This window comes from Bombyx mori, chromosome 8, assembly GCF_030269925.1.
Source record: "Bombyx mori chromosome 8, ASM3026992v2".
Classification (NCBI taxonomy): Eukaryota; Metazoa; Arthropoda; class Insecta; order Lepidoptera; family Bombycidae; genus Bombyx; species Bombyx mori.
In genome coordinates this window covers 13,571,274-13,588,749 of record NC_085114.1, presented here as the reverse complement: position 1 = coordinate 13,588,749, position 17,476 = coordinate 13,571,274, and the positions used below count along the sequence as shown (strand labels likewise).

Sequence of the window (17,476 nt, the reverse complement as noted above, 5' to 3'; positions counted from 1 at the left end):
GCGCTCCGGGAAACTAGTTAAAATTATCTCGATCCTTCCAGTTCGCAATGACAGATCGGAATAGATCTGTCTATTCAATTAATTAGCTAGAGTGCGTATTGTGAGTCCGAGCCTATAGGTACCTAATATTCTGGCTAGCTCTGCCGCAATGCAGTCATGACGTTTTGAAGGGCTGGATAGACGTCATACCTAAGAATTGAGAATTTTATCTCATGTCTCGAGGTTAGTATTCACATGTAATCGACTATTAAACTAATATTATTATTATAATATTAGCCTAAATAAATTTGTGTAAAATTTAAATTTCAATGTCTAACGTTTTTCACACAACTGATTCATTTTTTTTTTGACAACGCGTTGAGTCAACGTTCTCTGTGTGTCTGAAATTAGTAGATCAGAAAATTATGACAATAAAAAATATATTTTTTCTTTTTTTTTAATGGCAATCTGCCGAAAAAATATATGAAAATTCGTAATAGGGAAATACAAATTTTATATATACATGTTACGCATTGTATGATATATTATCGTAGTCAGCGGTTTTACAACGTAAACGGGAAAAAATATTTATCATCGGTGCTTAGAAAAGCCAAATTTCACTTTTTAATCTATACTTTCTATACTAATATTATAAAGAGGAAAGATTTGTTTGGTTGTTTGTATTGAATAGGCTCCAAAACTACTGAACCGATTTGAAAAATTATTTCACTGTTTGGAAGCTACACTATCCCCGAGTGACATAGGCTATAATCTTTTTTTTTTTTTATTAGGGATCTTTACTAAACCTCCAATAATGTAACCCAAGGTTTTAAAAAAATCACCTAAAATATTCTTTACATCGCGTGCGCTACGAAATCTATTGATGATAGAATAAAATAATGTACTATGACTTTATAGAACACATTATTATTTACAAAATAATTTTTATTTTGAAATTTTTGTTAAGACCCGAGCGAAGCCGGAGCGTGCCGCTAGTTAATGAATATTTCGGGAAGTCGAAATAGCACGAGAAGATCGTAAACTCCGTGCGTAAGATTCTATTCGATTAGTTTCTATGTCCAACGAGAATACTATTCTTATTTAGTATGCACTGAAAATTACCAATGGACACAACCCACTCTCACTCTTTTCAGTGGGTCGCCTTTCCGATCCGGTGGTAGATTCTGCGAAGCACTGCTCTTGTTAGGGTTAATGTTAGCAATTTCCGGGTTGTGTACCGTGAGCCTAAATCGCGCGTAGTGGAAATAGCCCCTTAAGCTATCAACGCTTAGGCAGGGAAAGAAGTGACATTAAAAATCACCAAAATAGGGATATACGCATTCTTAAAGAATCATGATTTAAAAAAAAAAAATATTAAAATATTTCTCAAGCACATTTTTCGTTCGCGCATTTTTGTTTTTGTGAAATAATAATATACTTTTAAATGAAAATAATAAATGCTTAAGCATATTTTTCTTATTTACATTTAATAGCTAACACGTGATCAAGAAATAACCACGCAAGCCCGCAATGAACTAACATAATATTTAATTATGAATTTAACTTGTTAAGATTAAAATATCACGAATTAAACAAAAGAAAAAAAAGTCAACATTGTGATTGCATTGCGTGCAGTGACTGACAGTCGTAAGCACAATATAAATGTTGAATTGTGTGTGACAAGCATGAAAAATGTATAAATCATAGTGGTAAAGAATCAAATTAACTGTAATTTAATATGGGTACAGAACAAAAGACGTAGGTATAGAGTCGTAATTTTTATTACGTCATAGAAAAATAAACATAAAATTGTTTTTTCAACTTTAAATAATTGTTCTATATTCTAAGACGTTAATCATGCCACTCCTAAGAGTTTATCTCGATTTCAATCGAATTTTTACCATCTCGAGAAATCTTCGAAATCGATATTAAAAATTTAAATCGATATTCTTTTAATCACTCTCTTTTTGTCGTATAAAAAAACATTTTGTGCAGTTTATTTGGTAGAAGTGAGAGTTTCGGAAGTATTCTCTATCTCATTCTCTCGCACGCTATATCCTATAAATGTATACTAAATATTTTTGAAGGAACATTTCAAGAATATTTTTTTAATTCCCGCCAAATTGCACAGACAATACGAATAATAGTTTATCATAGCACAGATAATTAATTGACCGAGTAGCGCCAACTAGTTCCTGTTATTTCGGTTATAAGGACGGGAGTAAATGACCGAATTAAAAAATAATTCCAATCCTAGCTGACCTTCGTACTTCGTAGGATGGCCTGTTGTTACTAGTTAAAACTCGGATTTTTGAGGACTTTTTGGCGGGAACGCAAGGAGTGAAGTTGTGTGATTTGTTTTATTTTGTCTATTTAGTGTTTCTTCAGGTTTAAATGTGTAATAACGGTGGTTTATTAACTGCTTTATATCTGTGAAAGTGCACAAAAGTGAGAAAATGAAACAAAGCTGCTGGACGTAACTTCTTGGGTTCCTCCAAAAAGTCCACTGAAAAAATCTTAGTAAATGACCACCGTTTTACTGACATTATATTTCATCCCATATCATCTCATTTCATTTAATTTCATCCCAGTTGATTAATGTCTCAAATTAATCATCTTCATTTCATTTCACTCCATATTATAATTTTTCATAAAATTAAGAATATAAATTAAAATAAGACATGACTTAAAGGTCTTAGTTACCAGGTCATAAAATCCCTTAAAAAAAAAACTCGTATTTTTGTATGTTTATTTTTAGACAGTTCTATAGGATAGGGGTCCACTCACGAAAGTACTTTTTTTAAATATTGTTATACTTATTTTAACTACTGCTTCGAAGTAGAGTCTACAAGGTTTAACTATTATCACTTATACCTGTGTGCTTAATTTGAGTTTTTTAACGTTTTCGATAGCGCAAAAGTTAACTCAAATTCGTATGGAGTTGGATTGTCTGCGTTTGCCGCTAGTTTGCGCTGTTCCAACTGCATACAAATTTGAGTTAACTTTTACGCTATCGAGAAAGTTAAAAAACTTGCACTAAGCACGACACAGGTACCAAGAGTGAGTTCTCAGCGCAGACTGCGTTCAACTCTACCACTTATAACATGCCTTCAGATAGTAGATTGTGCTCTAGATCTAGCTGATGTCAATGGGCGCCATTGAACATTTTTCATCAGATAGGTCGCACGCTAACCTGCCAATTGTGTTCAAAAATGTTCCCGGTCTGTATTTTTTCTTAACAATTTTGATAATGACGTACATGTAAAGATAAAGGCAAAAATATTAATTATGTCTATTGTTTTTGTTAAAATATCCCCCCAAATTTATTACGATTCTATTTGTAACTATAAATGCGAATTTCGATAGCAGAATCCATCACATTAACTAATCTCAACTCATAAAACCTTTGAGCTAGGTTTAAAATCCTTGACTGTTTTACGTGTATTGTTATGAATTTGTCAGAATTCGTTTTGAATGTACTGTCGAATTAAAATAGATTTTGTTTAATAACTAACCTTGTTCTAGTTGTTAAGCATAATGGAATTTATTAACTTAATAATAAACCGCCCGATTTAGTTTTAAAACTAAAGTTAATAGACTTAGAACTCGCGTGTCAATGTGGGGGGCGGCATATACGTTATTGTTGTTTATGGCTTCTGGTGACCATTCAACATTGGGTGGGCCGTGAGCACGTCCGCCCATTTAAGCAATAAAAAAAATTATGAAAAAAAAAATCATGTTTTTTTTTTTATTGCTTAGATGGGTAGACGAGGTCACAGCTCACCTGGTGTTAAGTGGTTACTGGAGCCCATAGACATCCACAACGTAAATGCGCCACCCACCTTGAGATACAAGTTCTAAGGTCTCAAGTATAGTTACAACGGCTGCCCCACCCTACAAACCGAAACGCATTACTGCTTCACGACAGAAATAGGCGGGGTGGTGGTACCTACCTGCGTGGACTCACAAGAGGTCCTACCACCAGTAAAAAATTGATTTTAAAATAGAATCTAGCATGGAACCTCAAAAACACTTGATGTCGATAAATTATAGCTTAACAAAACAATAGCTCTTTCCGTAAAATCCCTGGTGACAAAATGATACCCGACAAATCCCTGGTGACAAAACGATACCTGACAAATCCGTGGTGACAAAATGAATTGATACCAATTTGAATAATTAGCTCGTATTTCGAAATTATAATCATAATTATAATAAACAAGCGGCCCGCTCCGGCTCCGCTCGGGTCTTTAACAAAAATTTCAACGATAATTGACGGTATTTTATTTAAAAAAATAAAAGAACACTTATTGTGGCATAACTATAATAGTTAGACATATGCTGTTGCGACATTTTTGGTTAATAATAATGTGTTCTACAAAGTCGTAGTACATTATTTTATTCTATCAGTAATAGTAATAGTTTTCGCAGGGCACGCGATGTGAAGAATATTTTAGTTAATATTTACACCTTGGATTACATTATTGGAAATTTAGTTAGGATCCCTAATTTTTTTTCAAAAAAGATTATAGCCTAGGTCACTCGGGAATAGTGTAGCTTCCAAACAGTGAATGAATTTTTCAAATTGGTTCAGTAGTTTCGGAGCCTATTCAATACAAACAAACAAACAAATCTTTCCTCTTTATAATATTAGTTTAAATAAATGCGAGTAAATAATAAAAACACAATTAATTTTCCAGGTAAATTATAGTTATATTGGTTTGATCAGTAATTTTATAAAGAACTTGATAAAATTAAATGGTAATCGGTCGAATTCTCTGTTGCATTGAAATAAGAGTTGGGTATACTATCCATAAAATTAGAAAGCTTGTTTCCTTGGCATATCTAGGTCCCAAAACGAATTCGTAAAGATCAGAGACAGACTACCAAATTTATGATTTAAAGTTTTAATGCTAAATGGTTACTATATTCATATTAATTTATAGTACCAGGCGTTATCCGCGATTTCACCCGCATGGGCAACGAAAAGTGTCAGCGTAGTTTTCCGTGCGAATGAGATGTCTTTTCATGATAATCTTTTAAATCATGATAATATACTATTAATACTATTATAAAAAAAACCGTTTCTACATTTCTACGCGAAGAAGGACAAACAAACACATTTTCACATTTATAATATTGGTATGGAAGTATGGATATATAATAGTAATAATTATATCGTAAGACTGGCAGCTGGAACTAAAATTCATATCAAATCCTGTACAGCATGATGAGAGAATATGCTGCGTCAACTTCGCATAATGTGTACCTAATAAGGGCAAGAAGAAGAAGACGGTAATAATTATACACCTATATACATAAAAATGAATTACTGTTCGTTAGTCTCGCTAAAACTCGAGAACGGCTGGACCGATTTAGCTAATTTTGGTCTTGAATTATTTGTGGAAGTCCAGAGAAGGTTTAAAAGGTAGATAAATATGAAAACGCTCGGAGTGAAATGAAAATAACAATTTTATTCTCCCTTTGATGTGTCCCCCGTCGGACGGATTCCTTTTGTTTGTTTTAAGTTTATTTTATACAAAAGCTAAGGTCTTTTATTTGTCGACTGAGGCATACCAAGTCTGCCGGGTCAGCTAGTTATTAATAAAAACCATAAAATTTCGTACTGTTGTCATTTATATTTGCTGAGTAACTCAACGTGCCACATAATAAATCGAATGAGTGGCGATACTGTGAAAACTGCGTTGCAAAATGCTTAAGGTCACCGCCTCAAGGGCTCTCACAATCGTCAATACCCCGATAATACCTTTAGTTCTCGAATAAACAATTCTTATAGCAAACAAAAAAACATTAAGAACAAGGAAGTATGTTTTTTCCGGTGCGAAAGTACACTTTACGAGCGGAAATAGCGCGTGACAGAATTGTACGGAGTGAAGTCGGCCGCCAATCGATTTTGGTGGACTACACTGGTGGTAGGACGTCCCGTGAGTCCGCACGGTGTGTTACTTTGCTCAACCGACAGAATAATGAAGGGATTTTAAATCGAATCATTACTTGTGATGAAAAGTGGATACTGTGCGATAATCGGAAGTGCTCGTCCCAAAGCGTGAATGTTTGGTGGACTAGCGCTGGTGTCGTCCACTACCGCTTTCTAAAATCTGCCCAAACGATTACGACGGATATCTATTGTCAGCAACTGCAAATGCAAACCATGAAGGAAGAACTAGCTGATAAACAACCGAGATTGATCAATCGCTTTAGGCCACTGCTGCTTCACGACAACGCAAGACCACCACCCTGCCTATTTCTGCCGTCAAGCAGTAATGCTTTTCGGCTTGAAGGGCGGGGCAGCCGTTGTACTGTAAAAACTGAGACCTAAAAACTCTTGTCTCGAGGTGGGTGGGGGCGTTTAAGTTGTAGGTGTCTATAGGCCACTTAACACCAGATGGGCTGCGAGCTCGTTCACAAAACTAAGCAATAAAAAAATTTGTAACATAGCGAGTCTGCGCGAGTTCTACAAGAGCCCAACCTAGTTATTCTTCGAAAATTGGGACAGCTACACTTGAATCCAGTCGGGACGACGGTCCTCAAATTGTGAAGTCTTATATATACATATCTATTAACAAAAGACCATCTAAAGTCTATTAAGAACTTTATATAATTTATATTAATACTAGTTGATACGGCCGACTTCGTAGTGCCTCAATCGATAAATAAAAGAGCTAAACTTTTGAATAAAATAAACTTAAAACAAACAAAAGGAAGCCGTCCGACGGGAGACACATCAAAGGCAAAACAAAATTGTTATTTTTATTTAATTCCGAGCATTTTCGTATTTATCTACCTTTTAAAACTTCACTGGACTTTTACAAATAATTCAAGACCAAGAAAAAGAAAAAAAAGGCCAAACCGGTCCAGCCGCTCTCGAGTTTTAGCGAGACTAACGAACAGCAATTTATTTTTACATATATATAGATATATGCATATATATTATGATCCTCATAATCTTAGTCTAGACGTTGCAATAAAAAATAAGGAAAATAATTAACGAAACACGCAACACAAGAATTTAATTTAAAATCAAGTTTTATAAGACACTTCTGGTATTAAGTCTGTGATTTTTAAAATAATGTCGAACGAACATATAGTAGCTATGAGTAATAAATATGACCCTTAATAACGAAAATCGGAACATTGAAAGGGCCTTAAACGAAGTTGTTCACCTGTAGTTTTTAGGTCGGTAAAATATCGCCGCGCTACCGACGACCTTGCCATGGCGCTTTTAATGAAAATTTGTTACTTAATGGCGTTTTTTTTTCTCGTCAGCATTATTGAAATCAGTCAAGTGTAAATACGGTTGCATTGTTAACAATGTGAATCCCAATAGTTTTGCGTCCAGCAATACATCAACTCCAAAAGTTAAGATGTCTAAAATTTGCTTTTAGTGTTCAGATTCGTGTCAATCTGTTCCCATATATATGCAAGATCCAAGAGAAAAGAGAGCTGGCAGGCTAGCTAGAAAGCTATCAACGTCGCCTAAAACACATCATTTCGGATCCTCCCAATCCACTAACGGTGCTTTTAGGTACCTCAAGCACCAGTCATCGTTCACGTCGAGCCCGTCGCTTGCGACGAAGGGCTTGTCGAGTAAATTAGCCTGCAGACACAGCCCACTGAGTTTCTCGCCGGATCTAGATTCTACGAAGCACGGCTCTTACTAGGGTTCGTGTTAGCAACGTCATCAGGTTTGAGCCCCGTGAGCTCACCTACAAATTCTGCGAATCTAGAATAACCCCTCAAGGTTACTAGAACAGGTAGGAAAAAAAAAACAAAAAAATGAGAGCTAGACGCTGCCCCTACGTCTGGTGGGTAGACGAAATTGTAACAATGGCTGGTAAAGATTGACTGAACATCGCCAAGGATAGAAAGAAGTGGTGCACCATAGAGGAGGCTTTTACCCGAAGGGGTCCGTACAAAAATGTAAATGATAATCAATAATAAATTTATATAAGAAACTGGTTTTTAATCCATTAATGTATGTTCAAATCGTTTGTAATTAAGCAAATATTGTAATTAAGTGTTAATTATTTTTGTATGGTATAAAGAAAGACTTATTGTTATTATATACGAGAGTTCCTTTAGAACAGAGAAGCCAAGCATAAGCCGTGTCTGTTAGATAATTGTCTGTGATTGATCTCTAATTATTTACTTCACTGGTGGTAGGACCTCTTGTGAGTCCGCACGGGTAGGTACCACCACCCCGCCTATTTCCGCCGTGAAGCAGTAATGCGTTTCGGTTCGAAGGGTGGGGTAGCCGTTGTAACTATACTGAGACCTTAGAACTTATATCTCGAGGTGGGTGGCGCATTTACGTTGTAGATGTCTATGGGCTCCAGTAACCACTTAACACCAGGTAGGCTGTGAGCTCGTCCATCCATCAAAGCAATAAAAAAAAAATAAAAAAAAAACTTAACCTAAACCTATAAACGTCACAGTTGAGATGGAGGAAAAGTATTGTGATATTGTAGTTCCTGGACAGTAAGCCATTTAATACCAGGCGAGCCGCATGCAATTCTCCTGATGAATCAAAACTGGCATCAGTAGCGGGGTATTCTGATAGTTGCTGTAGATAGTTCATGACATTACGAACAGGATAAGTATTATAATCTATACAAATAAATAAAGTTGAAGTGTCCGTTTGTAATATTAAAATAACCACTTTTTACTAAATGCGTAAGTATGTATACACAGTACCTATATATACCAAAATAACATTTTTTTTAAATTTTGTATGTCTGTCTGTCTGTTTGTTCCGGTTAATCTCTGGAACGGCTGAACCGATTATGACGGAACTTTCACTGTTAGATAGCTGGTGATATAAGGAGTAGCTTAGGTTGCTTTTTTTAGACTAGCTTTGTTCCGCAGCGTCACCCGCGATACGACAATAACCGCGGATAGTATCGCGGGAAACCCGTAACATCGCGGGACTCAGGAAGTTGTCAATAAAAACTTATTGAAAAAGTTGTAAGTTTTACCAAATATAAGCGAGTTTCTCTTTGGAGGTCAAAGAATCAAGATGGCCGGTTCACCTCGTAGTGATCCGGCATCTCATTACATTTTATAGGTCATGCATTTATTTTCCTGCATACTAAAATTTTAGATTCATATCTTTTATTAACTCAGTATCAGATTCATATTTTTATTTAGTGGAAAAAGCGTTAACTTTATCATGTAGAAATATCCTTAATATGTTGTCAAATGATAGTCGCGATGATAGAATTTTTCTAGTTTTTTTTTAAATTATTGTCAGAAAAAAAATCTTCTTTAATCGTGACTTGCTGATACCTGAACATTTTATAATAACCATAATTAGGTAGCTCCTGGAACTCCTAGAACTCCTGGATTGTTTTGTTATTTTTAGACTTTGTTAAAAATCTTGTATTATTGTGATTTCGAATTGTTCGAATGAGCAAAACCAAGGTAATTACTTCCAAAATCTTTTATTTATTTATTTTTTATTGCTTAGATGGGTGGACGTGCTCACAGCCCAACTGGTGTTAAGTGGTTACTGGAGCCCATGGACATCTACAACTTAAATGCCGCCACCCACCTTGAGATATAAGTTCTAAGATCTCAGTATAGTTACAACGGCTGCCCTACCCTTCAAACCGAAACGCATTACAGCTTCACAGCAGAAATAGGCAGGGTGGTGGTACCCACCTGCGCGGACTCACAAGAGGTCCTACCACCGGTAGTTCTGTTTTGGTTTTATCTTTATAGTACCGATATATTCTGCGAAGCATTGCTCTTGCTAGGGCTAGTGTTAGCAAATTCTCTTAGATTCAAGCATACTGAGCTGAACTACCCGTCCGGGCATAGCTGGAATAGCTCCCTATAAATCTAAAACCTATCTGTCATTTCCGAAGAGTAAAATAGCAGAATCATGTTATTGATACAATTAAACGATCATTTCACTCGCGCTAATGTAAGATTAAAGTGAGCATGTGGTATTAGCACTACATTAATACTAGAGCTAGTCCCATTAAGTAATCAATTAAAACAATATATCGGATCTTTCTTGCTTAGATAGATGGTTACTGGAGTCCACAAAGATCACAACGTGCTGTCTCTTCGGTGGAAATCGCACAGGTTCGCGTTTACTCGCTTCGTGAATATTTAATTCTAGTATGAACAGGTTTGCTCTTTATCTGAGTGATTATTATCTACATATGTAGTTGTTTCCCTACCTAAGCTGATAGCCTTTATAGGCTATTTCAGCTTCGTCCTAACATGTAGGTGAGCTCACGGGGCTCAAACCGGAGTGTTCCTAAAACTGGCCCTAGCAAGAGCAGTCCTTCGCAGAATCTACTACCGGACCGGAAACGCAACCCACTGAGAAGATCCGGCGAGAAACTCAGTGGGCTGTGTCTGTGGGTTAATTTGCTCGTCTCGAGCCCTTCGTCGCAAGCGAAGGGTCATTCGCACGCACTTGTTCCCAGTTATTTATTAACTTGATTTAATATGACAAAACAGTTTACTTGATGAGCTGTACTGTGTATTAGTGTGTGTGAGCACGCAGAGCACGCTTGTCAAGAATAAAATCTCAAAGGAAAACCTCCAAGGAATCCCCAACCAAAGGTCGTACTGTAAGCGCTACGACAGGCGGAAGTGATTCGAATTTTCCTATGGTAGGTACTATTCATCACGGTTCTCTCAAATCGATTGAACGTTTTCCTCAAACGAATTCAAATAATGAAGTGAGACGTCATTTGAACGATTCGATTCGATACGGAAGCGAGTTGGATGAACTATTTAGGATAACATTCGCATTTTTTTGTAAGAACTAACAAGTCCATTTTAAGGGAGCTAAACATCCGAAAAAGGCTCTCTGCTTTCTGCCTGGAACGTGTTATGAGCTTCTTCGGACACTTTACTGGTGGTAGGACCTCTTGTGTATCCGCGCGGGTAGGTACCACCGCCCTGCCTATTTCTGCCGTGAAGTAATGCGTTTCGGTTTGAAGGGTGGAGCAGCCGTTGTAACTATACTTGAAACCTTAGAACTTATATCTCAAGGTGGATTGCGCATTTACGTCGTAGATGTCTATGGGCTCCAGTAAACACTGAACACCAGGTGGGCTGTGAGCTCGTCCACCCATCTAGCAATAAAAAAAAAACATCATGTGGTCTCCCAGACATGAATTAGAGAAGCTCATAATTGCGGGCCGCATAGAGGGCAAGCGCGCCGTGGGCAGAACACCAGCTAGATGGTCAGATCTAGTAAGGGAAGCAACAGGTGATATTCTGTACCATGCTGTCCATGCCACCCATGACCGAACACTGTGCAGGAACGTCACATCGCGATCCTCAGCAGCGAGGGAACGATATAGAATATTATAGAAGTCGCATTTTTTGTCTTCTTTCATTATAGTGAACAAGCGGTCCGCTCCGGCTCCGCTCGGGTCTTTAACAAAAACTTCAACGATATTTGACGTTGTTTTATTTGTTTAAATAAAAGAACACTTATTGTGGCATAACTATGATAGTTAGATATATGCTGTCGCGACACTTTTTTTAAATAATAAAGTGTTCTTCAAAGTAGTAATAAATTATTTTATTTTATCGTCAATAGTTTTCGTAGGGCACGCTATGTAAAGAATATTTTAGGTAATTTTTTTACACCTTGGGTTACATTTGGAAGTTTTAGTAAGAATTCCTAATTTTTTTCAAAAAAGATTATCGCCTATGTTACTCGGGAATAGTGTCCAAACAGTGAAATAATTTTTCAAATCGGTTCATTCGTTTCGGAGCCTATTCAATACAAACAAACAAACAAATATTTCCTGTTTATAATATTAGTATAGATTACAGTAGTTAATTTTCAAATTCTGCAAACTTCAAATTGAGGTTTGCAAGCAGCGCAGGACCGATCTATGTGGCGAGGCTTGGGCGAGGTCTATGTCCAGCAGTGGACATCTGTGGGCCGATGATGACAATAATAATGTTGACATGTTAAAGTCGCGGCTAGTGTTAATTAGTCATCGAAGCCCATAGACATAGCAACTCAAATGCTCAGCTTCAAACTTGAGGTCCAAGTTTCAATTATAATGTAACCAAGCATGTTAAACATTACGCCATAGAAGTACGTTCTTGATTTTTTTTTAATACGCTTTTATTAGTCATTCCACAGTCAGTCAAACCACAACATGGGAAGGACCAATGGGCAAAAGAAAAAGAGGCCGGCCAAGGAGCAGGTGGATCGACGAAATAATAGCAACAACAGGAAAAGAATGGCGAAACAAAGCCAAGAATAGGGAGGAGTGTAGTAAGTTGGAGGAGGCCTATACCCGAAGTGGGGTTCCAATAACATAAGTTTTATATTTGTAATTTCTATTTGATAAGGGGTTTTCTTTTTTTTGGAAATAAAATGGGCTTATTATTATTATTATTATTAGTGTTTTTTGGTATTTTATTTCTCGAAACATAAGACATTTCGGTATAATGATGACCACGGGCCTATGCCAAGTGAGCTTCATTTTCTACTTGCAGAATATTTTAATCTTCCTATTATTCTTTTTATTATTATTATTTATTAGGTATTGTCACCGACTCCAAGAGGTCCGATTAACTCGCATTAATTGGCACGCGCATCAACGATCAATGACAATATAACAATTTTATTCTATAACTTCGTTCCATTATCCTGACCAGAGCAAAGAAAAGACGAAATTAATTGTTAGTTTGTTATTTAAGCGTTTATTACCTTAGTTTTTAAACTACATAATATATAATTTAATAAGAAATCTTTTTCACGTACTGACCCGCCAATTTTATGAAATTTATAAATTCTATTGTGACAAAGACTTAACTCACAGATACCATATTTAAAATGATTGTTTACCATGCTCTACTGTTTGTTCCTAAAAATATTTTTCTTGTAACGGATTACAATATTTCCTTCGGTTTACGATTTAATTTCACGTTTTTATGTTTAATGTTTAAAATATTCTAAGTGTCTGATATTGTTCGCTGTTCTCAAGCTGCATTTGAATGAGTAGACTTTTCTTAGGATTTCGGGACCTACTTTTACGATTTTTAATCTTAGGATTTTTTTAAATTAACACCTTACTCGTCCCTGACAATGACGACAGTAAACAATGCAAAACTAAACGGTAAAAGTAATTTTAATTGAATCTCATTACGATATACCGTTGTTTTTACTGAAAAACGAATTAACGTATTGAAGACTAGGTCGTTTTTTAATGACTTACCATGGCAGATGACGTGTGTAACGATCTGTAAAGCAATAAGTACAGTCGGCCACATGATCGCGGGTATGGCCGGGCGCTGACGGCGCACCGAAATCGTATACACGCGACTGCAGACGACAGAGACGAACCCACACGATTTATAGCTAATTAGACCTTTAGAGACAGGGTGTTTTATTTAATAAAATAATGGTAATATATTCTTAACGACTCGTGTAATCGTGTAATGATTTCGTTTGGGTCGGTGCGCGTATCTCGAGCGATTTTTTCTTCAGCGTAACCTTAACAAGTAAGTAAGCTCGCGGGGCTCAAACCTGACAACGTTGCTAATACTAACCCTAGCAAGAGCAGTGCTTCACAGAATTTTTACTGGTGGTAAGACTTCTTGAGAATCCGCGCGGGTAGGTACCTCCACTCTGCTTATTTCTGTCGTGAAGCAGTAATGCGTTTCGGTTTGAAGGGTGGGGCAGCCGTTGTAACTATACCTGAGACCTTAGAACTTAGGTCTCAAGGTGGGTGGCGCATTTACGTTGTAGATGTCTATGGGCTCCAGTAATCATTTAACACCAGGTGGGCTGTGAGCTCGTCCACCCATCGAAGAAAAAAAAAGCATCCGGATCCACCACCGGATCGGAAACGCGACCCACTGAAAAGATCCGGCAAGAAAGTCAGTGGGCTGTGTCTGTGGATTAATTTACTCGCCGAGCCCTTCGTCGCAAGCGACGGGTTCGACGATGGCCGGTGCTTGGGGTACTTAAAAGCACCGTTACTGGATCGGAGGGATCCGAAATGACGTGTTTTGGGCGACATCGACTGTTTACCATTCTTTCCGCAGGATCGGGAATGTAGTTACCGGCGGCCACGATGAGAGGGTTCTCGTGTCGTGCCGCTTTTTCGAAATGGGGCACCACAGGGAACACTGCAACCAGACTCTCCAAGCTGCCATCGACTGACTCAAAAATCACGTACCGCAACTAATCGAACGACAGGTTGCTCAGGCAGTTCCGCTGGTATCCAAGGATCGGCTGGTTCTGATGCAGTATACATATATACATATATCTCTGATAGGCTGACCTAGTCCGATTCATTGGGGAATAGAAGGATTAATTGAGGAATCATAGGATAGTCCAAAAACGCATTGCAACGTTTTCAAGGTTCGTGTATAGGGCTTTCCACATCGAACCAATACATTGAAATGCTTGAATCGATTTGGATTGTTCGTCACACAATCAATAAGATCATACCAAGTGATATTGGATATATTTTTAAGGCGTATGTTTTTTTATATTTGTTTTAGCTAATTGTTATACAATGTACAGCTATGTATTAACGACTTGTTGGAAATCAGTCCGAATAACGTGAAACATTTTGAGATAAGCCCATCTCGAGATGAGCAGTCCTATACAGCGGTGTCAAAAAAAAACCCAGAACATCCATAGGTATTTATGGTTTTTTATTTAAATTTTGGATCAGCCTGTATTCTACACCACGCCCGGTCCCCGTGGGTCTGCATCGCACGAAAAATGTTTCGCTGACGCAAAATATTGTTATCAATTCGCTATTTATTTTTTGATATCTCATTAGTTTCTCATTGTTGTAGAGATGTGCCGGTTTTGTTCGATGTACAGTACAGTTTTTAATCGATGTTTTTCTTTTTATTGTAACCTTTTTCTATCTCTATTTATTTCGATGTTTCGATGAAACATACATATAGTCTATATCTATACTAATATTATAAAGAGGAAAGATTTGTTTGTTTGTTTGTTTCGAATAGGCTCCGAAACGACTGGACCGATTTGAAAAATTCTTTTTCCATTAGAAGCCGACATTGTCCCTGATGAACATAGGCTACTTTTTTTAATTTTTTTTTGTTTCATATGTGTTTTAATGTTTCCGAAGCGAAGCGAGGGCGGGTCGCTAGTGTATTAATAAACACATGCCAAGATTGGGACTCGAATCTAGATGCCGTGGTATTAATGAACCACTTAATTCAATACCGCTACTGCCACTACTACATACTACCATGTAGAGGTATCAAATGAGATTTCGACCTCATGTCTCAAGGCGGACGACAGTATTAATAATGAGGCATTAATGGCTTTCGTTAGCCTTTTAACGCAAATACTAAATTTATATAAGAAGATTCGTAACAATGTGTAGCGTTCGGATTAAATGCGTTAAAGTTTTATTTTTGAAGACAAATCGATACACACTTTCATCACTGACTTTTAATTAGATAAATTTATGCTAGTTAAAGTTTTAAATTAAATAAAATGATAAAATGTGTCAACCGTTTATTCTATGTTTGATAAAGTCGAATTTGGTGAGTCGTAAACTTAATTAAAACTACTTTTACGGTTTTATCTCGCATTTTACGACGTTTCGTATACTTTACATTACATAATTATTTTTATTTATTATATTTAGGTTACGTTACGTCACGTTGTAAGTTTATTCATTTAAAAATTATTGGTTACTATTTTTGCATATAGTAGGAAAAAAAATAAGATTTCATACAGAATGAATGAATAGTATTTCTATATTGTACTAGCTGACCCGGCAGACTTCGTAGTGCCTCAATCGATAAATAAAAGACCTAAACTTTTGTATAAAATAAACTTAAAACAAACAAAAGAAATCCGTCCTACGGGGGACAGATCAAAGGAAAAACAAAATTGTTTGTTTTTATATAATTCCGAGCGTATTCATATTTATCTACCTTTTGAACCTTCTCTGGACTTGCACGAATAATTCAAGACCAAAGTTAGCCAAATTGGTCCAGCCGTTCTCAATTTTTAGCGAGACTAACGAACAGCAATTCATTTTTATATATAGACTACACATTAAACTGTAAAATTACTTTTAATCGAGATTAATAAAGTTTCTTTATTTAAATTTCGATTTCTATTTTCTACTAGATCGCAGGTAGTCGCTTAGTGGTCGCTATGAGCTTCATTTTCACAACTCTTAGATCGATAAATGGGCTCGTGTTTATTAATTTATTATTTTCGTAACCTATCTAACAACCGAAAGCCATAAATATTATGGTTATGGGTTCAATTTCAACTCCGGACAAATTTTCTTATGGTTTCTTTAAGTTTGCTTGCCCGTGTCTGGGTGTTCAATATGCATATGTGTAAATATTAAAATATACATATGAGTAAATATTTAAACGTATATATAACTATATATATCAGTCTATGGTTCCTATAGTACAAGAGATCTTAGTTTGGGACCAAAGGACAAGGTGCAATTTGTTCCCTGCCATTATTTAACTCTATGACAGACTTATGTCTTTGTAGTACTATATAGGTCTATGCTTTGTAGGCATAGATGTGAACCTGCCATCGGTTTGTCAAGGACGCCTTTTTTTTTAATGCTTAGTTGGATGAACGACTCTCCCACTCTTCAAACCGAAACGCATTACTGCTTCACAGCGGAAATAGGCAGGGTAGTGGGCGGTGTGAGTCACAAGATTTCCTACCACGAGTAATTACGCTAATAATAATTTTGTGGGTCAGATTTTTATCACACGATGTTATTCCATCACCGTGGAAGTCAATCGTGAACGTTTGTTAAGTACGTATTTCATTAGAAAAATTGGTACCCGCTAGCGGGATTCGAACACCGGTGCATCGCTAAATACGAACGCACCGGACGTCTTATCCTTTAAAAATTGAAGGAATTATGCGTATCGTAAAGCACAATTGAGGATTTGGTTGGAGAGTAGGCACTTTGTGATGGTGCGGCGGTGAAGCAGTCATGCGTTTTAATGTCAAAAGTGGGACAGCTGTTGTTTTGTGACTTCCACTTTGCCTCTCAAAGAGATGTCAATGGGCTACGGCCATCACGAAGCCGCTAGCTCGTCTATCAATTCACGCAATGAAAATACCTACCACACCTACCTTTTTACTAGTGGTAGGACCTCTTGTGAGTCCGCGCGGGTAGGTACCACCACCCTGCCTATTTCTGCCGTGAAGCAGTAATGCGTTTCGGTTTGAATGGTGGAGCAGCCGCTCTAACTATACTTGAGACCTTAGAACTTATATCTCAAGGTGGGTGGCGCATTTACGTCGTAGATGTCTATGGGCTCCAGTAACCACTTTACACCAGGAGGGCTGTGAGCTACTTATCTAAGCAATAAAAAAAACACTTTTTTAATTATTGCAATAAAATGTGTTTATATAATTTGATTCAAATTGATCGAGCTGATGAATAGCAGCCATGATTGGGTTCAGCGCGAGGTCATTTCATTGGGTAAGAAGGATGAG

General features: G+C 36.9%; 1 protein-coding gene across 1 annotated transcript in view; it reads right to left on the bottom strand.

The window, feature by feature from the left end:
• LOC101747022 (membrane-bound alkaline phosphatase-like) overlaps positions 1–13,333 on the bottom strand; it is a 47,636-nt gene extending 34,303 nt beyond the window's left edge. Inside the window, exon 1 of the mRNA XM_021346269.3 lies at positions 13,209–13,333. Within this exon, the coding sequence (XP_021201944.1) occupies positions 13,209–13,263 (55 nt within the window). The 5' untranslated portion in view covers positions 13,264–13,333. The remainder of the gene's footprint in view (positions 1–13,208) is intronic.
• Positions 13,334–17,476: the final 4,143 nt, after the last annotated feature.